Source organism: Grammomys surdaster, unplaced genomic scaffold, assembly GCF_004785775.1.
Source record: "Grammomys surdaster isolate TR1022 unplaced genomic scaffold, NIH_TR_1.0 242, whole genome shotgun sequence".
In the NCBI taxonomy this organism is placed as follows: domain Eukaryota; kingdom Metazoa; phylum Chordata; class Mammalia; order Rodentia; family Muridae; genus Grammomys; species Grammomys surdaster.
This window is the reverse complement of record NW_021604687.1, coordinates 1,622,118-1,646,569: the sequence shown is the minus strand read 5'-3', so window position 1 is coordinate 1,646,569 and position 24,452 is coordinate 1,622,118. Positions and strand designations below refer to the sequence as shown.

At 34.8% G+C, this 24,452-nt stretch overlaps 1 protein-coding gene and 1 pseudogene across 1 annotated transcript; both read left to right on the top strand.

The window, feature by feature from the left end:
• Window positions 1-406: 406 nt before the first annotated feature.
• On the top strand, window positions 407-1,348 carry LOC114627104 (annotated as a pseudogene).
• A 13,701-nt stretch (window positions 1,349-15,049) lies between these two features.
• Window positions 15,050-15,976, top strand: LOC114626968 (olfactory receptor 6F1). Its single transcript, XM_028774608.1, has one exon. The coding sequence runs from the start codon at window positions 15,050-15,052 to the stop codon at window positions 15,974-15,976; it is 927 nt and encodes a 308-aa protein (XP_028630441.1).
• The last annotated feature ends 8,476 nt before the right edge of the window (window positions 15,977-24,452 follow it).

Genomic DNA, 24,452 nt, shown 5'->3' with positions numbered 1-24,452 from the left:
GGAGGGAGAGAGTAAAAGAGAAAGAGAGAGATGGAGAGAGAGAGTGAGAGAGAGAGAGAGAGAGAGAGAGAGAGAGAAAGAAACAGAGGGAGAGAGAGAAAGAAAGGGAGAAAGAGAGAGACAGAGACAGAGAGACAGAGACAGAGAGAGGGAAGAAAAACAAAATTTCATGAGTGAGGGATAATGAGAGAGAGACATACACAAAGAAGATATACAAGTATGTAGGAGAGGGTAAGTGTATGAGGGAGAAAAAAATGAAAACTTTATTGAAGTATATTATACCATTTGTAGTTTCTTGACTCCCATTCTACTGACCATTTCTCCATATGAGTGTAATAGTTTTGGATTATACTACTTTCTTATTTATTTCTCTTTATCTGCTAACAGTACATGAAAAGAATCGAGTATGCCTAATATCACAGCGTTAACTGGATTCATCCTGGTGGGGTTCTCTGACACCCAGGAGCTACAGACATTTTGTGGAGTATTCTTCCTCGGGATGTACATGGAATTCCCTAATGAGTAACTTCCTCATCATCACTCTTATCACCCTTGACCTGCAGCTCCAAACACCTATGTTCTCCGTCCTGAAGAATTTGTCCCTGTTGGATGTATTTCTTGTTTCTGTTCCAATCCCAAATTTTATTGTTAATAGCCTAATTCATAATAATTCTATTTCGATTCTGGCTTGTGCCTTTCAGGTATTTTTAATGACTTCTTTCTCATCAGGAGAAGTATTTGTCCTGACTGCCATGTCCTATGACCGCTATGTTGCCATTTGTTTTCCCCTGAGCTATGATGCCCTCATGATTGATCACACATGTGTGCTGATGGTGCGTATCTCTTGGGCCACTGTAATATTCTTTGGAGCCATATACACAGCTGGTACATTTTCTATGCCTTTCTGTGGCTCCAATATGATCCCACAGTTTTTTTGTGATATTCCCTCATTGCTAAGGATTTCCTGCTCTGAAACACTTGTGGTCATTTACACAAGTCTTGGAATTGGTGTTTGTCTGAGTGTGTCTTTTTTCATCTGTGTTGTGATCTCTTACTTTTACATTTTCTCACTGTGCTGAAGATTCCTACCACTAAAGGTCAGTCCAAAGTATTGGCCACCTGCATCCCCCACCTCACTGTTTTCACTGTTTTTCTTGTTACTGCTTGATTCATCTATTTGAAGCCATTCTCAAATACACCATCAATTTCAGACAGGCTATTTTCTGTGCTATATACTGTGTTGCCTCCAGCACTTAGTCCTGTGATCTACAGCCTTAGGAACACCTATGTGAAAAGTGCTCTGAGGAGGTTGCAGCAAAATTTTTGCTTGAGAAGGTTACTCATTTAAAACTCCAAAGCATTAGAGAATTGTATGCTATATAGATTGCAGGCATGCTTTACATTTTCATCTTTGGAAATGTGGAAGTGTTTATCTTTACTCATTTGATTGTTCATATCTTTTGTTTTTTACATAGAAAGCAACAAAGCCACTGAGATGATTAAATGAGTCAATAGGTTGAAAGGCATATTCACTATTGCCTTCTATGAAATTCTACCTAGTTGTGAGGTAGAAGAACACTGATAAATCAGTATACTAAATCCAGAGCATTCTGGGGATTTACCCTAATCCATAACATTGCATCAGAAGAGAGGTGCAGAGAATTCCCAGATAGACACATGTGGTTTTTGTAGCTGTATCAACTAAGTATATCTCTTTGTTTAATGTCCAGGAACTTTTCACCTCTATGTCAAGGCACATTCTTTTCCTTCTAAGTTATAAAGATTCTTTGGAAGGTATTTTTATTATAGCAGAAATCACTTTGACTGGTTTCTTTTGCTTTATTCATTAGTGTCTTCTATGGGGTACTATTCTTTACTGTTTGCTATATTCTGGATACTCTGTTTTATCTGACTGAGCCTTATATCTAAGAAACAATTCATTATTTAAATGAATTTTGTACAATTTCTTACTTATTTCCAGTAATTTTAAACGGTCCTATAGTCACTTTGACAAACTATTACTCTCAGGGAGTTATGCAGAGATAAGGTCAATGACAAGTGATCTCATTATTCTATCATACCTTTGTCTAGTACATAATGAGACAGAGCATCTATCAGAAAAGATAATGACCTTAACTTCAACTGTGTGCTTTGAGGTCATTATATCAATTGTTCCCTTAACCATAATCAATGTAAAATTTTGTAAGACCTCCACCAATTACCAAGGTACCACTTTCCACTGATGAGACTTTACCACCAAGCACACATAAAAAAATTTGTTTTCACTGTCCTGACTCATGATTTCAATGACTAGTTAATTCAATTTCAGTGCAATCCAGGCACCTGATTTTTAAAGAAACTTTATTACTCTGAAGATACCTCTTACTCAACATTTGCCAATATAATACACACACACAAACACACACACACACACACACACACATACACACATACACACACACACACACACACACACACACACACACACACACACAAAAGCATGTCTTTGCATGGTTCTCCTTTGCAAGGTCACTAGCTCTTCTATTTGTTAATTTCCCACATGCTTTCAGTTTTTAAATTTACCTATGCTTACTCAAATCTGTGTCTTTCTATAAATTATGTCATCATTGAAATCAAAAATGAAGAAAAAAGTGTAGCCTAACATCCTACACATCTTGGTAAGTTATCTAGTACTTTTGATTTAACTACATCATTTGCTAGAGGACTGGGTGTCACCCTTTTGAGAATGTGTGGTATATTATCTGTAAGTCAACTTCTGTCCACTGATTTTGCTATGCTTCTCTGATTCTTTGAGCATCTTAGGTACTGCTACTAGTTATTGATTAGTACTTTTGAAATCACTTTCAAACATGTTATTGCAAGTATAAGTCAAGTTAAAAAAACACATTAATCTTTCCAATTTGAGGAGAAAATAGGATGGAGAAGGAGGGTATAGGAATGTGGAACAAAATATGAAAGTATTAGATGACAAAGAATGACTACAAATACTCTTGACTGTATATTCTATGTAACAAACACAGCACACATAGAAGAAAATGTGTGGTACATAAATGAGCCATAAAGTGGCCACAAGGTCCCAAGCACAGGGACACAGAGATTTTGACTGTTTCTTCGGATATAGCTCAAGTCCATCCTGAAAGTGAGTTTCCATATAATAAACAGTCATTATTTGTACTATTATGTATTCTTGCTCCAATTTCTTGTTAAAGCATACAAGATTCTGAAATACCACTAGGCTTCCAGACTGTGATCTATGGCAAACAAGAGAAAAAAGAATGGGGCTCTAGGCCAATGTGGGAACCAAAAGAGATCATATATCTATATGGGAAATAAATTGCTATTACTATGGATATGAAATGAAGAATTGTTAAAGCAGTATAGGACTTTTTCCAGATGTACTGAAGTGAAATACTAAAAAATGAAATGGAACTGTTCCTAAATCAATAAGTAACAAATAAAATAAAACATGTATATCACAGCTGCACTCTAAGCAAACATAGTAAGTTCAACTATTCTCATCCTATGATAACACTTGAGTGGATGCAAATAAAAGACACCTATGCAAGTGAGGACTGGAAACTAGAAATTACTTTTATGTCTCAAGTGCTGATCGGAGGCAGCTGTTGATGTTTGCAGGCACATTAAATAGTTGGGCAAAAACTTCCCCTACTAGGACTACAAAAGCCACCAAAGTGACAAAAGCCCACAGTAAAGAAAGCTTTGACCTCTCCCAATCATTACAGAATGACAATGAGCTAGTGCTTCTTTCATAGATGACCAAGTCTGTATATACAGTTCTGGAATGATACTCTACTTGGAGGTCACAATCCTTAGGCAAGAGTGACAGATGAAATAACATTAATGTAGATCTAGTCAAACTTTGCAAAGATACCTATGAACAGTGGCTAAAGATATTGCTCACTGTCCCATTGCAAATTAGAATTCAATACTAATCTCAAGCCCTATATGAAATACTACATGGAAGGCTGTTTTTAATATAAGTTCTCATGACAGGCATTGAGACCTTTTGGATGACACAATACATAGTAAATATAGCTTACACCCAGCAAACCTATAGAATTATGACAATAAGGTTATATGTCCCTCCCAAAGATGGTGGGAAAAATGATGAGCTCTGGGAACTGTGGCCTCCATAAAAATTCCAAAGAAAGGCCCACAGATCATCTGGTTTATTGATGGAAGGGATCTTACCAGTTAGCCTTGAAACCCTCACCCTATGGCTATTAAATTATTAGAAATATCTTGGTTCATATCCGTGTGATAAGTTCAGTGATGCATATCCATGAAATCCCTCTAAAGGGCCCAAGGACATCACTTACAACTGTGAACCTGTAGAAGACTCCCTTAAGAGACAAAAATAAATATTATCATAACAATTGGTGCCAGAGACATTTTAAAACATGAATTGCTCTGCATCGTCTTGATTTCTCACTATTGAATAATAAATATGAATACGACTGTAAAATATTTGATGTTCCTGAAAGAATAAAATCATCTCATGCCTGCCAAAATTAAGGAACCTCAAATGTTAATTCTTGCTTCCATTTTATTTCCTTTCCCTTATCAATCAAACATCTGCTTGTTTCGATCTAAGCAGTATGTTATAGCTCATCAAATTTACCTGATTGATGGTTTTGTCCCAATTTACATCATTATGATAGGACCAATTACTTCTTAGGTACCTCCTATTAAGAATGGAGAAAATGGTATACTAGGCATAGATATGTGAATTTTAAATATACTCTATTTAACAAGACCAATAACAGAAGAATGAGAGATATTCTAATACCTAAATACCCAACTTGAAATGCTGCTCTCTTGTTGTTGTATTTGAACTAAACAATATCATCTGAACATTATAAGACTGTTGTATTCATGAAATCACAGCACCTATGGTGGCTTGCATAAGATCTGTATAAGATTAAGCCCGTCAATAATCTCTCATGGAAGATGTAGGTGCTTGTGAAGCCACTCTGTGTCTGGTATGAGAAAGAGTAAACAGTAGATGAATTCAAGGAAGAGAGTCAGTTTTCTTTAATCACATGGCACCTGGTAGGTCAACAGTATCACAGTGGATGGATCCACACCCTTGTGTGTATGTACAATCTGGATTCATGGGGTATAAAAACATCCAAAATATGTATAGTTAGGAGTAAGTGGGAGAGTGGGAGCTGGAACATGAATTTGATCTAAACATATTGTCTTTTGTATTATTAATTTTTTAAAAAAATAATAAAATATCATTAATCAGAAAATAGTCTTTCTACAGTACCATTTCCATACTTAAGAACTCCTCAACTCTTCACACTTCTGTTTCTTCCTCAGTTGTTCAGGCTCTTCCAACATGGAGGCTGCACATGGTACCTCAGAGGCTTATTTACTCTCCATTATCAACATATACCTTACTCTTCCTGTTCAATATTTGTTTATTTGATTTCTTTGGGAACTCTTGGTATTCATGGGAATGTAGAAAAAAAACTGTCATGAAAACATACAGTGCACCCCAATATGATCAGTAGAAACTTGGTATTCGGTTGTCACCTCAACAGATAAAGGATAAAAGGAATCAGAGATGCTTTACTCAACTCTGAGTCAGTAATTCATCTAAAAGGTCTATTTTTAAACCAAGATCACTTTCTCCACCTCTGAGTCACTAACTTACCTAAAGAAATTCCTGATCCTAGTGTTAGCTTTCTCTAAAGAAGGAAGAGTTAGTTAGCATTTTCTCAAGTCTAGTCTGGGAATGGAAGCCATGAAGGCAATACAATGATTCCTACTTTCCCTCTTTGTAAGGAGTTTAGAGATAGCACAGGATTACTTGGCCTGACCTTTTTGATGACATAGAAAAAGCTTAGGTATCGGTTAAGAAGAGTTGGTCACTCTGTTGTCTAAAGTAACGTTTTTTATGCTTCTTAAATCATCAAGTCTATCTATTTCTGTGGAATTTTGTCTAAAATGATAGCCATAAAATTATAATATCAGCAATTGCCAACTACAGCCTAACCACAAAAGTGTTTTTTACCTATCACAAACAGAAGGAAAAAATATTTTGAAGCCTAAAATAACCCTCCCCATTATGCACCTTTTATCAATGAGATTAAAAGCTTGTATGGTTAAATGAAACCATTGATGGCTCAACAAATGCTAGAAATGAACTTTCGAATGATAGAATAAAACATTTCAAGCAATCCTGTCCAAATGCGTTCTAAATCAACATTATTTTACCATCATTCCCCAACTATATTTGTTTACTTAAAGATAGGAAACCTAGACTGAGATTTAAATTTCCCACTTTCCATGGAATTAGAACAAATTATAGATTTTTCAACATCATGGCAATGGAAAATACACAGCCTTTCAGGGAAATTCAAAGATCCCTCCAGTAATCTCTCCTGAGAGCTATTTCACTTTCAAGAGAAAATTAGGCTCCAAGCATAAGAATGTCTCCTTTCCTATGCAATTATGTACTGTACAGTAAGTATCCAAGGAATTTGCTTACTTCCAATTATGTTACTTACTTCCTACTATGTTATTCCAAAAGGTTACAGTGAGAAGACTAAGAGTAATATGCATAAATGCTTCATTTCATAAGATAGTTTATAAAACATAAAGAATTATTGAGAAATAGAAAGTTAAATATTTAACTGTTATCTTTGACCATGTTTAGAAAGACCTGTCATTGTTTGTCTCCTATAATAACTTGATCTAATTAAATGACCAGAATTGTTATTCCTCTCTCTCATCCCCTCTGTTCCTTCTAAAAGCAAAATTAAAACAAAAAGTAAAGAAAAAACAATGAAAAATAGAACACCAAAAGAAAATCAAAAACTCATCTCCTCTTCCACCCCATATAAATCAAATCAAATCAAAACAAAACAAAACAAAACAAAGCCAAACTAAAACACATTTTGTGTTAGCCAACTGCTTCCTGGGCATAACGCCTGTCCTAGTGAATATGGCTATAATATCCAATGATACTTCATTGGAAAAAATTGGTTTTTTCTGTTCCTAGCAGGTATTGCTCGCAAATATCTTAGTTAGGCATGAGATTTTGTGTTCCCTTCTTCTTAAATACCAATGCTCCCAAGCTTGGAGAAAATAAGAATTACTTTAAAGTATATATACTCAGTAATACTGAGCAACTGGTGCTTTATAAGACAGTGCACAACCCTTACTAGTTTGTCTCTTTGATTTTTATGATAAGTGGCTAGGCATGTCTCCTAAGGTATAGATTATTATCACTAGCATTATCACAAAATATTAGAGGCAGGAGTGTGGATATGGTTATTAATAAAATTGATGCTTAGTACTAGAGTCCTTTAGGTTTAATCTCAACACACAAATACTATGACATTCTATATTTAAGAAAAATGGAGAAAATGCTTATTTTTTACATATAAAATATTTTATACATAAAATACTAAGTTTTGTAGAACATCTTCTTATGCATTACTCCGTATTATAATTCAACAAATTAAATCTTTTAAAATCATATCATATCACTCAAACTAAATGAAGTTTGCATCCTCTCTATTTTGATATACATAATTCAAATGAGACATAATTCAAATGAGAAAACAAATCTGAAAAAACTGTTCTAAATAAATATAAAAAATTATATCAAGATTTGGACACTGTTATTGTTAAATAGATAACTTTGTGCATATAGATACTGTTAGTATTCTGTTTAAACTCCACCTCCACAGTTATCTGGCAATAGCCAGGTATGCTCCTCCCTACAGTTACCTGGCAACAGCCAGGTAGGCCTGCCCACTATAAAAGAGGCTGCTTGCCCCCTCCTCTCTCACTCTCTTACTCTCTTAATCTCTTACTCTCTTACTCTCTTGCCTCTAGCTTCCCTCTGTCCCCTCCCACCTCCCCCTTTCCCCTCTCTCCACGTGGTCATGGCCAGCTTCTACTCCTCTACCTCTCTGTTCTCTCTCTCTCTCTCTCTCTCTCTCTCTCTTTCTCTCTCTCTCTCTCTCTGTCCCCTCTCTTTCTCCCCTACCCTCCTGTCTCCCCTCCCGATGCCTTGAATAAACTCTATTCTACAGCTATACCGATGTGTGACTGGTCCCTCAGGGGGAAGAGATGCCTCTGCATGGGCCAGCTGAGACATCCCTTCCCCCATACCTCTCCACACACCCATGGAACATCAGATACATTTTCCTGTGCAGTCTAAACATATATTGTTTCATAATTTTATTTTTAACAGCAGTACAGTTTTGTAACAAAGTTTTAAGAATTTTAAGTGTTGAATTTTTCTTCAGTAATAGAATATCCTAAGAAAAAATGGTGGTAAAAAGTATAACTGATACTTTTGACCAGTGACTCCAATTTGTAGATCGTAAATTTATCTGTTAATTTCAACTTGCTTTATTTGATCATTTTTCCTAAGGGAGTATTGCTGTTAAATTTAATCATAGTCCTAAAATATTCTCTTGTGAAAAGCAAAAGAGTCTTATTTTAAGAACTACCATTTCATTTTCAAACTTCATTTACTCATAGGGAGAAACTAAATTTAAGGTCTCAGGCACTAGGGGAGCTAGAGGCTTCCCAATAACTGAATAGCTTATGCAATCTCAACCAAAATTCCAACACATTTTTTACAGACCTTGACAGAGCAATTCTTAACTTCATATGGAAAAACAAAAAATCCAGAATAGCCAAAAACAGTCTTGAACAATAATAGAGCTTCTGGAGAATCACCATCCCTGACCTCATGCTGTACTCTATAGCAATAATGATAAAAACTTTATACTTTTGGTGCAGAAACAGACAGGTTGATCCATGGAATAGAACTGAAGAAACAGAAATAAACCCATATAGCTATGGACACTTGATCTTGGTGATGAACAGCAATGTGGAAATGTTACCTGGATAAATCCTCTCCCCCCCCAATTTGCTTCTTGGTCATGATATTTTGTGCAGAAATAGAAACCCTGACTAAGACACCTGCTTAATCTACTTCGGGACATATACCCAAAAGATGCTCCACCATACTTCAAGGACACATGCTCCACTATGTTATTAGCAGCTTTATTCATAATAGCCAGAAACTGGAAATGATCTGGATTTCCTTCACATAAAATGGATACAGAAAATGATGGCCATTAACAATGGAATACTATTCAGCTATTGATAATAAAGACATCATGAATTTTGCCAGCAAAGGGATGGAACTAGAAAATACCATCCTGAGTGCGGTAACCCAGACCCCAAAACCATGCATCGTATGTACTTAATTATAAGTGGATATCAGCCATAAAGTACAGAATACCCATGACACATCCCACAGACCCAAAGAAGTTAAACAGTAAGGAGAGCCAGTGCAAATACGCTTGAATCACACTTAGAATAACAAAATAATCATAGGAGGCAGAGAGAGGGAGGGAAAAAGGTGGAGGAGGGAGCAGGAAAGGGATGGGAAGACAAGATCAGGTGGAGAGACAGAAAAGAGGCCCAAGAGGCCAGAAGAATGAATGGAAATCTGCAGCTGCTGGGACTTTGGGGGAGGGGAGAATCTCTAGGAAGTCCCAGAGCCCACAGGGAGGCTCCCAGGAGTCAATGCTGGTGTCCCCTAACAAGAAGAGAAATAGAACCTGAAGATGGCACTTCCTGTAGCCATGCAGGACCCCCAGGGGAGAGATAAGGACACTAACCAACCCACAAAACTTTGGACCCAAAAACTCATCTTGCATAAAAGAAGTGTAGGGATGAAGCAGAGACAAAAAAAAAAAGGTCAATCAGTAACCAGCCCAACTGGAAATTGAAGCACCAATTCCTCATATTATTAGTAATACTCTGTTATCATTTCAGACAGAGCCTAGCATGATTGTCTTCTGAGAGTCTCTACCCAACAATGAGCTGAAATAGGTTTATAGCATCTTTTTGTACATACCCACATCCAAACATCAGGGACACTTTTGGAAGAGATGGGAGAAGGATCAAAGCCCCTGAAGTAGATGGGAACCTCACAGGAAGATCAAAAGAGTCAACAAACCTCTACCTCTGAAAGCTCTCAGAGTTTGAGCCACCAACCAAAGGACATACATGGGCAGGAACGAGGCCCCTGGCATATATGCCGCAGTCAGGCAGCTCAGTCTTTATGGTTAACTTGTCTGGCCTCAGTGGGTAGGATGAGCATAATCAGGCTGAAACTTGATGTGCCAGAGTGGGGAGATGCCCTGAAAGTCCCACCCATTCAGAGGAGAAGGAGAAGGGAATGGTGGGGGACTCTGTGAGGGAGGGAGGAATGGGTAATGATCAAGAGTGGGAACAGTGTTAGGGTTGTAAACTAATTAATAAAAAGTAAAATAAAAGAAGAAAAATAAGGAAACGTTGTCTGAGTCTATCTATCTCATGGATAACCTGTAAGGGAACAGTTGTCTCAGTCTAGACATCTCAAGGACAACTCCTCCAGTCTTTCTGGAAGTGTCAAACTAAGCTCATGTTCTCAGGCCTAGGAACCTACTCCTCCTCTGATGGATGGAAATTCCCTTGTTAAACCCCTTATGTCAAAATATGATTAGACAATACCATAGTCCATATGGCTTCCCTTCATGTTATGATTTTCTCCTTTAAAAAGATTTACTATATCTCTTCAGGGTCACAGCGCAGCTCCTATTCTGTTCTGTGGTCCTGATAGATCAGTAGCAGCTTGATTACAATAAATTCTTGTCATTTTCATTACATGGTATTTGAGTTATTTTGGATTTGATTGGAATTAACAGCAATCCAAAATCATGTTTCACCACTGACCTACATCCTGTCACCATTACTTTGATTTTTTTCTAAAAAAAAAATCATATAATATAATTTCGTCATATTTGTTCCTGTTCCAACTTCTGAGCTCCTCACAGATACACCCTCCCTACCCACTCAACTTTATGTTCTTTCTCAGAACACACACACACACACACACACACACACACACAAAACCAAAACCAATCAAAACCTAAAAATCACATGCAAAAAAATGTTTCTATGACTTTCTTATCTGAAAAGTTTACTGAAGAAAAACTAAATACTACCTAAGTTTAGAAATTTTTTTGCAAATGATCAGTACATCAGAAAGTCAAAAAGTTTGAAGCCTGCTATTTAGAAACGTTTATCCAGAGGCCACAGTTTTGGAAGTATTCCTAAGGACCCAAGAGAGAAAATTAAGTTCCTCTCAAAGGTTCCATCTCTATATATACTGTTACTTAATTGCAAATTGTTTTCAGTAGTAAACTCTTTATGGGGAAGTAAGGAAGAAGTCAAAGGACAAGTTGGAAGTTTAACCAGAAAAAGATAAAAAAGAAACAAATAAAGTAAGGGGAGTTTCAATGACCAGAGAAGATTAAATTTACTAAACAGTAATAAATGTGAAAACAAATAAAGCATATGATACAATACAATAATCAGTATTTTCGTAGGAAAGAAGGAACACACACTCATACACACATACACACACACACACACACACACACACACACAGGTGAAAGAGAGAGAGGGAGGGGAGGGAGGGAGCAGAATAAAATGTAGTACTTTATGTAAAGAACATCATGGAGTAACAACTTGAGAAAGGTGAGGTTGGAAGACACCATTGTGGCCTTTATGACATTTATGGCAGAAAGAACAACTGGGTAAGCAAAGGGAGTATATTGTTCTCAATGTTTTCTTTCCACAATTATTTATTTTACATTCTTAAATTTGTTATGTGATAAAGCCGCTGTAGCATTTGATCAATACTTCAAATCTGGAAATCAGAAATACCACACATATTCTTAGTTACCTTTGGTAAAAAACAAAACAAAAAAACTTCTATTTTTATAAAATTTTTATATTTTTATAAAATCTTATATACTCAAAATTTGAACATTCTATCCATAAGAAATATAAACTATCATATACACTCAGAAACTCTTCAAAACATAATCAAGTTTCATAAAATAGACTAGTTAATTCATTTTTACTTGTTAGCTAATTTTAAAAGTTTAATGATATTTTAGTTAAAATATTTGTTTTCTTTCCCTCCCCTTTTATTTCTAAGATGAGTATCACTGGGTAGCCCAGACTAAACTTGAAATCAGAAATCTTTATATAATGAGTAATGTGGTCTTAAATATAAAACGTCAGTATCATATATGTTTATGTCTACTAGCATGTAAAGTAATGAGTTCCATTATGGCATTTTTATGCATAATGTTCATCTTGTTTGATCCTTTGTTTACTAAATTTGATTACGCTCCGATATCCTTTTGTTTGCTATACTTGGAGAAGTCTGATAAGCCAAACTTTGTTTAGGTTAGATGAATGCCGGGAACCTCAGAAAGTAATCTTAGAATTAGTACTAAAGCCATCCAACTCTAGAGCAATATAGAGAGATTTTTAAAAATATGGGGAAAAGAAAAATATGCCTGAGTCAAACAAATATTAGTTCATGATACCAGAAGAATCCAGTAGCTTAATCAAGGTGAAATTTTAAAAGGAAGTTTCATGATAAAATGACAGATGTTATACTTGAAGAATAGTTTTTATTCATTTAAATTACATTATACAATTTGAAAATGGATGATGTTGAATATATTTCTTTCATGCATTCATAAATTTAAGAAGGTAATTGTTTTGACCAGTAACTTATACTTGTGCATATTAAATCATCACCTCTTTTAACCTAAGAATCTGATGTTAATGACACCTCTGGAATGGCCCCGGAGAGCACCAGTTTAAAAATGCTGTGACTCTAGAATCAAGTCACCAGGAGTAATTGTCACACTTCCACTTTGAGAGCCTCTTTGAGCTCTGATTCTTAATGTCATTGTTTGCAAACTATCATGATGTCCTTACAGACAGCTCTCACTCCAACTGGTATAAAATAAAATAAAATATTATTTTAAACAAAAATGCGAAAGACCAGGCTATAGGAACACAGTTCTACTTTACAATCAATATTGTGTCCCATTGTGATAATAATTTCTGGAATTTTTTACAATAATGATCAAAGCAATAAAGTCACAAATCAGGGGATCTTTAAAATACATTGCTATAAACATTAGATAAGCCAACATAGAGACATCTTAGTTATAGGCTTCAAATGTTGCCTGATAACATTCTGGGCCTCTGAGATGATAGATGCTGGGAACCTCATCAAACATTTTTAAAAGATTTATCCTAACTCTTTCTAGAATGTTAGGGCAAACAAAGTTGGGGGAAATGTATAACTATAAAAAGGGAGCATCAGTTGTCTAATATAATTGCCTCTGTATCTGTAATATTCTGCTTTCCAAAGACACAGATATTCTAATGAGACAACAGGTACCTTGTAGAATCTTCAACACAGGCCCCCAACCCAACCAATATTCAGGTTACAACAGGAACAAAAACATGTTTATAGGTTTATGAAGATGATTCTGGATATTAACTAGTGATTGACAAACCAGCTTTCAGCTAGCATTGTAGTTCTCATTGAATAGATTAAAAAGAGAAAGTGTAACAAATATATTGAATTTTCCAGATATGGAAACATTCAGAAATTATGACTCAATGTCAACAGAATTAATATTCCTAGGCTTAATAATGAGGTATGGTGAGAAGCAAACAAGATATGATGGTGGTAAGCAGAGAGGAATTTAGCAGTGTATATGTTGAGAATTCACTTGCTTACTTTGTGGTCTGTTTCTTCACTGTAGAGAAAAGCAGGACTCTCAACATGTGTAAGTTTTCAGAAGAAAAGAAATTTAGGGAGTGACCCTCCCAATACTGCAATTTCCTGCATTATCTTTATTTTAAAATACCCATCTTTGGGGTATCACATTCTGAGACTTGACATCACTGGTGTGGTCAATATAAAATTAATTTAATGCTTCTTGATTACTGTTTTAAAAATAACAAATGAACAATAGAGAGCATATTAATTTTTGACTTTAGTGCTTCAACAACTAAAAGATTGTTACTTTTAGAAGCCATTGTGCAAATAAATCTGCAAGATACACATGTTGACACATAGTTTAACAATTTGAGGATTTATTTTTTAAATTTTTCTCTTCTTGGTCAATGTTAATATCTAAAAATATTTTTATTCCAATAGAATAATTAATGATCTAATTAATTATGTGTTTTCTACTGTAGTATAGGGAAATTAAAACAATTTTTCTTTTGCCCATCATAAATTCACTGGCTAGAACTATACAACTAGACATGAAAAGGATAAATGTCCAAGAGCAAGACAGGGGCACCTGTATTATCAAGAGTACCTCACACACAAAGTAACCAACTAAAGAAGCAAGATTGAGCTTCACAGTTGTTGCTTAGCCATGTTTGTTGCTCATCTAGTCACAATAGCTTCAGAAAATGAAACAACCTAAATTTGTAATTTTTGAGAAACAGTTTCAAACAACTCTCTTCTTTTCACATGTTTTCATTTACAGGTGTCAACAACACAAGAACCTGTTGCTTCATAGTTGTCCTATGTGATTCTATTTGTATTATTTTTATTATGGATATCTTTATCATCATCATCATCTGGAACAACATAGCTCAGGAAAAATAAATATTACTTTTGTACACCAAGAATATTAATTACAAAATTAACTTAGACTCAGAAAGTGTTAAGTGTGGTTCCAATTAGAATATAAATAATTGGACCAATTCCTCAACAGTTAGAAGCTGTTTCTTTTTTTCCATTGAAGTGCCACACAGATGGCAGTTAAAAATATAGTGCATGAAATAGTTAGCCATTCGTAGGCTTGGGATGGTATCAGGTAGGCAGAAGCAGGATTTAAATCTTAGAATTCAGGATAACCACAAAAGCAAACTATGATGCAGATATCATGGCGGCCTTAGTAAATGAATACTTAGAAAATCTCTGTATACTGATTTTCTGCATTAGTTTTCTACGATATCATGTTTCATGATCTAAATGTCAAATTTCAATGGATTCATTTCTTTTCATCGTTCTAGGACTTTGCTTCTGGACGATAAGCCTCAGTGAGGAAAATTTGTTTCTAGTTTGAAAATCAGCACCATGATCACAGAGAACAGGACTGTAACCCAAGACTTCTTTTTGTTAGGCTTCCCTGGATCTCAGGTCCTCCAGTTTTCTCTTTTTCTCTTTTTTCTGGTGATGTACCTCCTCACTATTGGTGGTAATGTGGCAATCTTGCTGTTGGTAAGTACTTCCCGTCAGTTACAGACCCCCATGTATTTCTTTCTGAGCAACCTATCATTCTTGGAGATCTGGTACACTACAGCTGCAGTCCCCAAAGCTCTGGCTATTCTTGTGGGGAAGAGCCAGACCATATCATTTTTAGGGTGTCTTTTCCAGATGTACTTGGTTTTCTCATTAGGTTGTACAGAATACTTTCTCTTGGCAGCCATGGCTTATGATCGCTACCTGGCCATCTGTTTTCCTCTACATTACCAGGCTATCATGAACAGCCTGCTCTCAGCACTGCTCGCTCTTAGCTCCTGGATTTGTGGTTTCCTGGCCATTTCTGTGCCAGCAGCTCTCATTAGCACTTTGTCCTTCTGTGGCACCCATGCCATCAATCATTTCTTCTGTGACATTGCACCCTGGATTGCTCTGGCCTGTACCAGTACACGGGGAGTGGAAACAGTGGCTTTTGTGATTGCTTTTGTGGTTATCCTGAGTTCCTGTCTCATTACTCTGATCTCTTATGCCTACATCATCAGAACCATCCTGAGGATCCCTTCAGCCAGTGGCCGCAGAAAAGCTTTCTCCACCTGTTCTTCCCACCTCACTGTGGTACTCATCTGGTATGGGTCTACAATTTTCCTCCACGTTCGAACATCCATCAAAGATGATTTGCAACTGACTAAAGCTGTTCATGTCCTCAATACAGTGGTGACTCCAGCTCTAAATCCCTTCATATATACCCTTCGTAACAAGGAGGTCAGAGAAATTCTGGGGAAGAAATGGAAGAGAATATGAACCTTCTGGAATAGAATGGACATATTGGATAGGGCCCCCATCACTTATACACGGAATGCTACTCTTGTAATATATTTTTATCACTTACATGAAAACTTTCATAAAATTGTGTTTCTGAGATATAAGATTTGAAGTGTTAGAAATGTTTAAATAAAAGTAAAACATAAGTCAAAATGTAAATCTATTCCAAAACACAATTTTCATGAAATATACTAAAATATTTATGAATTAGAAACTGATAGACACAAAGTATATCATTAATTTCACAAGAATTTGAAAAGAAGCCAAAATATTTCTGCCAAAATGCAGATAAACAGGTGCATATAAAGTTACAAAATTCTTGAAAAGAAGTTCTCTGTATAATATTATATAGACATTACAATAGAAAAATGAGAGATTATGATTATTATGAAGGCAATGAATTCAAACAACCAATATTTTAAAATTGAAAAATAATTAGTGTTCTTACAAATAAAAATCAGTTGATTTTTCTCTACAAATGCAACAGAAAACAGGAATTAATGAAAAAAATAGATTTATATATTGTTTTGTACAAACTGGGTACAGAAAAATTCTCAGTCCACCATTCGCATGACAGTAAATAAATGAAAGAAAACATGAAAACAAAAACAAGAAAAATAAATGTGCAAGGTCATGCATGATATAAGTTTACAGAATTCTGAGTTAAGTCTTTTTTCTAGAAAATGAGTGCTTCCTTTGGAGGTAGATCTCTTCAGCCTTGTGTTATAATTCCCTGGGAGGACTCTAATATTTTTGAGCCTCTGTAATGATTTCTCTTGTACTTTATCCATTCTCCAGTCTCAGGGGACTTTTAGTACTGTGCCATCTTTAGTGTTACTACACAGGCTTCAGTAAGTGCATCTACAATAAGAAAGAGAAAATAAAATGTCATATGTCTCTATCTGAAAGAAACACCATAAGCCATTTGTTTTTTTAGAAACCACTCAGGATGTCAAGAGGCTGGAAGAGCTTTACTGCCAGGACATCATCTATTAAGTATTCTTTTTTTTTTAAACAATCTTTGGCTTTATTTACTTTCAGAAGAGATGTGCAAGTGACTCCCGTTTCTCTTGTTGGTTTTTGAGACATGCTCTGGCTGTGGGGTCCAATCTGTCTTCCCACTGCGTTGGTAACATCATGACTTAATAATTGAAAAGGCTAATATTGCTAACAATTTTTTCACGTGATACCACTTTATACAATGATAATTTAAAGATGTTAAGGCAGTTAAACATTATTAAAGACTTAGCTATCTCAGCAATGAAAATCTAATTATATCTGAGGGCCGATAACCATAAATGTTTATATATCATATATTATATGTATTATATATATACATATTATTATATGATATATATACATACATATATATATAATTATTTTGAGGTTAATGGTTGCATAGAGATAAACACTTTATTATCTAATTTTAAATTAGAAAGAAAAAGAAGATCCTTTCTTTTTGTCTTATCCTCCCACCCTTTTTAACTGCACAAAAATTGCATAAGATTAAGCCAGTCAACATTTCAGCATGGGTGGGAGAGGAAGTCATATTCCTCAACAGCTAGCTGAAGAATATTGTCAGATTATAGTTACAAGAAGAAAAGAGGATGAGTTTTTAAATTCAAGACTATAGTTTGACCTTATTTGTAATACTGTTACAGTTTACAGGTAACAATAAAAACAACCAGATAATCTGAATATAAAATTGCTAATATTTCTTTGCCATATTTTTAAAATACTGAGGGAACAGAAGCACATATCTATACATTACATTTGCACACACCTTCACTTATATGATTGTAATAATAAAATTAAATTTTATTTCTGTACAGAAATAGGAAAAATATAAAATTTTTAATTGAATTTTTTTGTTTTCTTCGTGTCTATTTTTTGGGGGTTCTCTATATATTTTTAATATTAGCCTTCACTTATATTTGTAGTTGGTAGAAAGTCTTTCCTCATTCTGTAGGTTGGCTCTTTGTCTAAAAGACAGTGTATTTTATTTATTTTTTATTGGTTATTTTATTTATTTACATTTCAAATGTTATCCCACTTCTCAATTTCTCCTCCACAAACCTCTATCCACCCCCACTCCCCCGCCTCTATGAGGGTGCTCCCTGACCCACCCACACATACTTGCCTCTATACCCTAGCATTCCCCTACCCTGGGTCATCAAGCTTCCACAGGACCAAGGGGCTCCCTTACCACTGATGCCAGATAAGGCAATCCTATGCTAACTAGCTGGAGCCCTGGGTCCTTCCATGTGTACTGTTTGGTTGGTTGTTTAGTCCCTGAAAGCTTTGTGGGGGACTGGTTGATACTGTTGTTCTTCCTATGTGGTATGTCTTTTGCTGTACAGAAGCTTCTCAGTTTCATGGAGTTCATTAATGTTAGTCTTTTTGTCTGTGTTAATGGTGGTCTTTTCAAAAAGTCTTTTCCTGTACAAATGGGTTCAAGGCTATTCCCCATTTTCTCTTTTATAGGTTTAGTGTCTGGATTTATTTTTTAAGGTCTTTGGTTCATTTGGAGTTGAGTTTTGTCAGGTCGCTATATATGGATTTATTTGGAGTCTTCTGCCTCCAGCCACCTAGTTTAAACAACACCACATTCTCAAGATCCTGCCTTGTTCTCAGTGCATGCTTCTGGATTTTTTTTTTAATTAAAAATCTGTTGTCCATAGCTGTGTAGATTTATGTCTAAGTCTTAAATTTAATTCCATTAGATTCCAACAGACCAATGGGTTTGATCCACGTTTTGAGAAATAAAAATATTTCCTTCATTGTATGTTTTTGCATCATTTATTTATGAATTACAGATGATAGATACATAGATTGATAGATACATAGATAGATATGGAAGGACAGACAGATAATAGATGATAGATACATAGACAGATGATAGATCATTGGTAGATTGGCTTTATGTATTTATTTATCATGCACTTATATTTGAATGATACTTTGTTCTCTTTTAAATTCATGCCAAAGCGTGCTTGCTGACAGGAGCCTGAGCTGTCTCCTGAGACTCTCTGCCATGGCCTGACCAATACAGATGCAGATGCTCATAGTAAACCATTGGACTGAGCACTGGGACCCCAGCGAAAGAGTCCAGGGAAAGACTGAAGGAGCTGAAGGAGTTTGCAGCCCCATAGGAAAAACAGCAATGTCAACCAACCAGAGCCCCCAGAGCTACCAGGGACTAAACTACCAACCAAAGAGTACTCATGGAGAGACCCATGGCTCCAGCTACATATGTAGCAGAGGATTGCCTTATCTGGCATCAATGGGAGAGGAGGCCCTTGGGCCTCTGGAGGCTAGATGCTCCAGTATAGGCGAATGCTAGGTCTGTGAGGCAGGGGTGGGTGGTGGAACACCTCATAGAAGCAGGGGGAGAGGGGATGGGATAGAGGGTTTGTGAAAGGGTAACCAGGAAGAGGAATAACATTTATACTGTAAATTAATAAAATATCTAATAAAAATTCCAATAAAAATAAATTCATGTTCTAGTTTTCATTCATTGAAATCTGCATATATGTTTATGCATGTACATGTTTATGTATGAATATATGTATAAATCTAAGTACATATGTACAACTTCCTTGTACATAAGTACAACTAGAATGTTCCTTGTATGTCTCTCTTTAGGGTTGATCATTGGTCCTGAATAACCAATTTGTATGTTCTTCCCTAGGGAAGATTATTTGTCCTCACTAAATATTCCTTACTGGCCTGTAGTTCTTTGTGTAGGGTTGAGGTCTATTAGTATTTCCCCTGTCCACTTTAGTTTGTTCACTGAAGTTGTCTTTGTTCAGCTTATGTTTTGGCAATCATGTTGATTAGACTTTATTGGTACAACTTCTAACATCAGAAATGCCCAATTCTTTTGACTTTTATAATTTAGCTATAAACATATAACATGATTTCTTAGCCCCCTGTTTTTCTAAATATGTCTATGTGTCAGTCTTCTGCCACACACACACACACGCACACATATATATATATTTATTATAGCTTTGTAGCATAATTTGAAAGCAGATGATCTTGCAAACTCTGTCTTCTTGTAAAACATTACATTGAATGTGTACACCCATTAGCCCCTTGCATCACTGGTAGCTGCAATGTCTCTCATTATTTAGGCCACTACTCTATATTCTTGTGAGATAAAAACCAAAGTCATTCCACTTTGTGATTATTAATATAGTTTAGAAATCTTTTAATTGTCCCTTTGAGATCCATTTTACTATAGCACTAAGCAAGTGGCTCAAGACACTGTCTCTGGGGCACCCTGAATTTGAATGATGACTAGAAGACTTGATGAACCTAAATATGCAGGAACTGATACTCAAGAAAGCATAGAAAAGATACAAGACACATAGATACAGAACTTAGAGTGGTTACTGGGTTCGTTTGTTTGTTTTTTTTCTGTTAATTTAATATAAACCTCTACCTAACCATTCCAGCCAAGCACTGAAGTGAGTATTTGTAAAAGTTCTATCTATGAAATTGTGGCACAAATAGGGATATTTATGAGCTAAATAATGCATTTACTTATTAATTCAACCATGGCATAAAAGAAAACCATCTGTAGATTGTAATTTAATTCAAACAAAGATTTTTAAAATAAATTTGCTTTTATTGGCAGTATGACTTTCCTCTTCTCATGTAAAATTTGCATGAAACAAGCTGGGAATGTTGGTCAATATGCAGGGATACAATCCTCAAAATCAAAAACAAACAAATAGATAATGGCATGAGACTGGCGTTCAAAAGAACACCCATTGATGAATTCACTATAAATCATGTGAATGGTTGGAAAGCTGCTCTGCAATAACTCATTAAAGTGAGCTTAAATTTTTATTAGTAAAATATCTTTTAAAAAACGGTTTGTGCAAAAACTTTGTCCACTTATTTGATACAAATTCTAATTGCTATAATGAAAAATATAACCGACTCTAGACTGAAACAAGAACAGGTTAATCATAAATTCAAATTTTTTTCTTTTTAAAAAATAGAAGAAAATGCTTTTCAAGTGTTGTGTATTGTTGAAATTTACAAACAGGGATAACAACCTGGATCTCCTATGGTGTTCAACTGTTCCAAAATTTGAGCCTAAAGTGTCTTATGTACAGAGGTCCTTCAGTATCCAAGCTAAGGTAATTTTAGGATGACCTAGGTGATGAAAATTTAGGTAAAGGCAAGACATGTATGTAGGTATTGTCACATTGAGCATATTTTATCCTTTTGCTTGGGGGACTATGTGTCAAACTCTGTAGAACAGACTTACATAAAATATATTATTCTGGCTGGGCTGGCCTCAGATTTGTTACAATCTCCCTGCCTTATCTTTCTGAGCTCTGAGATGATAGGTCTTTATCAGCATGTGAAGATTACCACATTTTATTTTTTTATAAGTCACATCTTTCCTGTCTAGTCAAGATCTTTAGTTCTTATTTTACCAGGATCACTTTAAAACCTATAACAATGAATCATCAACAGTCTCTGTGTTAGTAACTCAAAACTACAGAAGCTAAGCTAATGAAAATGTCATTTTTAAAGCAACGGTTGGGCACTTTTATTTCAACAGGTGTTTACTAGAGAATTGTCTAGAATGAAGGTGTCTGACAGAAATCACTCAGGAATAGGAGGATATGGGATAATTTCCTCCATCAGATTCTCATGAAAGCTCAAAGACTGATATTTTATGTTTGTAGCATGTTAAGTGGGCAGCACTCTGTAAATGTGGCTATGTCCCTCTTAATGGCAGTGATGCTGACTGTCTCTGAAGAAAGAGATGGCAGAAATTATGCAGGATTGTGAATAACTTAACTTTTTTGCATAGATCACATGTTGTCATTAGATGTCATGGATCCAGATACCCATGTCATTATGGTGACTGTATGATATGAGCATGTTTGTTAATGCTATCAATATCACAAATTCTTAATTATCAAATTATTATCTTATTAAATAAGGGCAATAATATTGTGAATCTTGATATCACCCTATAATTAAACAGATATCTTGGTGAGATAAACAAAAATGTATCACTATGAAATCAGCTGTTGTTTTAATAGTCTGTGTTCTAGTGTGTTAAATAAATGCCCATAGATTTTAAAATCACCCATCTGGGAAGAGCTTGCTGCTACTTCCTCAGTAATCATTAAAAAACGAGCCTGTCTAAGTCATCTCTGTGAGTGATTATAGATATTGCATGACTTTATATTTTCTGGTAGATCAATTAATGATGAAAGATAAATCTTGATATGGTTAGCTAAATTAATATATTTCTAAAACAAAGAATTTGTAAACCTATTATCAAGGCAAGATGGATAACATAAATGTCTCCTCTGCATTAATCCTCTGTGCTGGTATTCGGGATCTTTGTCAAGAATAAAGAAATACTACATATCACTTCTTCCCTTAAAAGTGTGATTTGTCCCTATTGACTACCCACAAGAATACTTCTTGGAATGTTATAATATCCACACATTCAATCCTCTTATATTTCATAGAAATGCTCTTGTGTATCTGTAAGCTGTCACTGTCTCTTTAGGAAACCAGTTGCCATATCCTGAACATATTTAATATTCCACAGTTCTTACCTATTAATTTTAATGTCTTTTTTTAACCATTTATTTTTTCTAGTCTCTTTGTTTCATGATCTTCAAAATATGCTTGCTTGTTAAGAAAATACTACATTTATCTGCCCTCGGAGTAGAAAAAGCCGGAAGAAAAAGGATTCTGTATGAAGAAGACATGAAGAAGTATGAAGAGCAGTGTCATTGGTAAACATAAAGACACATTTCAGGAAAGATTGAGCCAGGACGTCATGGCTAAGGGGTTAGAGATTCTAAAATCAAATTAAATGTGCTATTACTATGCACAATTATTTTTATAACAATATATCTTTCATTTTATAAAATTATTTGATTGCTGTTTTATAATTCAATTAACTTTAAACCATCTATTATACAAACTGCAATATAATTCAATACTAAAGTATGGTAATTACTACAAAATGTTACATTTAAAAATTTGTTCAAAACTGCTTGTTCCTTGTAAGTAGAATTGACTGAGTTATAAGTTATTGCACAAAAACCTGCTTACTTTTTTATATAATAGTACCTATTCACTATTTTTAAAGATATTGTGAGAAAAATATCTGCTAAATGTGCAAACCAAAATTATTATTTGTCATGAATTATTAATTATTATTTGTCATTAATATTTACAAAATCCATTTATTAAAATATGGATTTTTAAAATGACATGCATTAGAATTCTGAATAAAAACAATCTTAACTGCATTTCTATGTGTTCCCAGAATTGAACTAATGTTTCACAGTCAGTATTTAATAATCAAAGAAAAGTGATGCCTGACATCTCTATTTAATCTGTGAATACATACTGAGAATTGAAGACAGTATTTATGAATGCTCAACACTTCTTTTCTCTGTATTTCTATGAGATACATATTCTTTTAAAAGAAGAATGGAACTTAATCTTTATTTACAGGACATGACAGGGTATGAAATTCCACATAGAAATAAACTCAGAGCACAGCTTCATAGAGTATGTACAGTTTATAACTGTAAAAGTATAGCTTCTTTTGTAAAATGTGCTACAATAACAAACCACATTTAAAAAGTGTTCTTAGTAGAGAAACAGTAAGACAAATTTACGAGAACACAGAATAGCACAGCACATAGCTAACAACTTTGTGCCTTGACTGGACATTAGAAGTTAAATGTCCTGGGAGCTCTATCCTAAACTTAGAAGACGAAGCCTAGATACATATTTTTAAGTTCATATTTTCTTTCTATACCTCGGTTATATCTCTAGATACAATGTCTTTCAGGTTAGCTTAAATTTTTATAATCAATATTCATTTGTTTTCAGACTTCACAGTATTTCATTGTGTAATATTCCATACTGCATTTATTCATTAATTCATTGATGGGCATATGGTTGACTCCATGGAGTTTCTACTGTGGATATTGCTAAAATGAGCATAAAAGTAACAAGTATATTTTAGACATTCTGATTCAATATCAGTGAATGTATCCCCAGAAGAAGAAATGTCAGGAGAATAAAATATCAGTAATTCCATTTTTACTATATCTTTGAGATCCTCAGGTTATTCTTGAAACCTTATCAGTAATTTATATTTTAACAAAAGGTACAGAAGTGTTCACTTTTTCCTCATGTTTACTAAACCTAGTTATCACTCTATTTAGTCATAGCTTTGCAATATACCATGTTACATTTATTTATATCACCGCAGCTTTAATTTCTATTTATATCTGATGATCAGAAATGTAAGGCAGTTTTCCACATATGTGCTCAACATTCATAATTCGTTTTTTGTAAAGTTTCTGTTCACAACATATGCCATTTTATAAAAAATATGTTTTCTTAATTATAATTAAAATATATTAAAATATATAAAAAATAT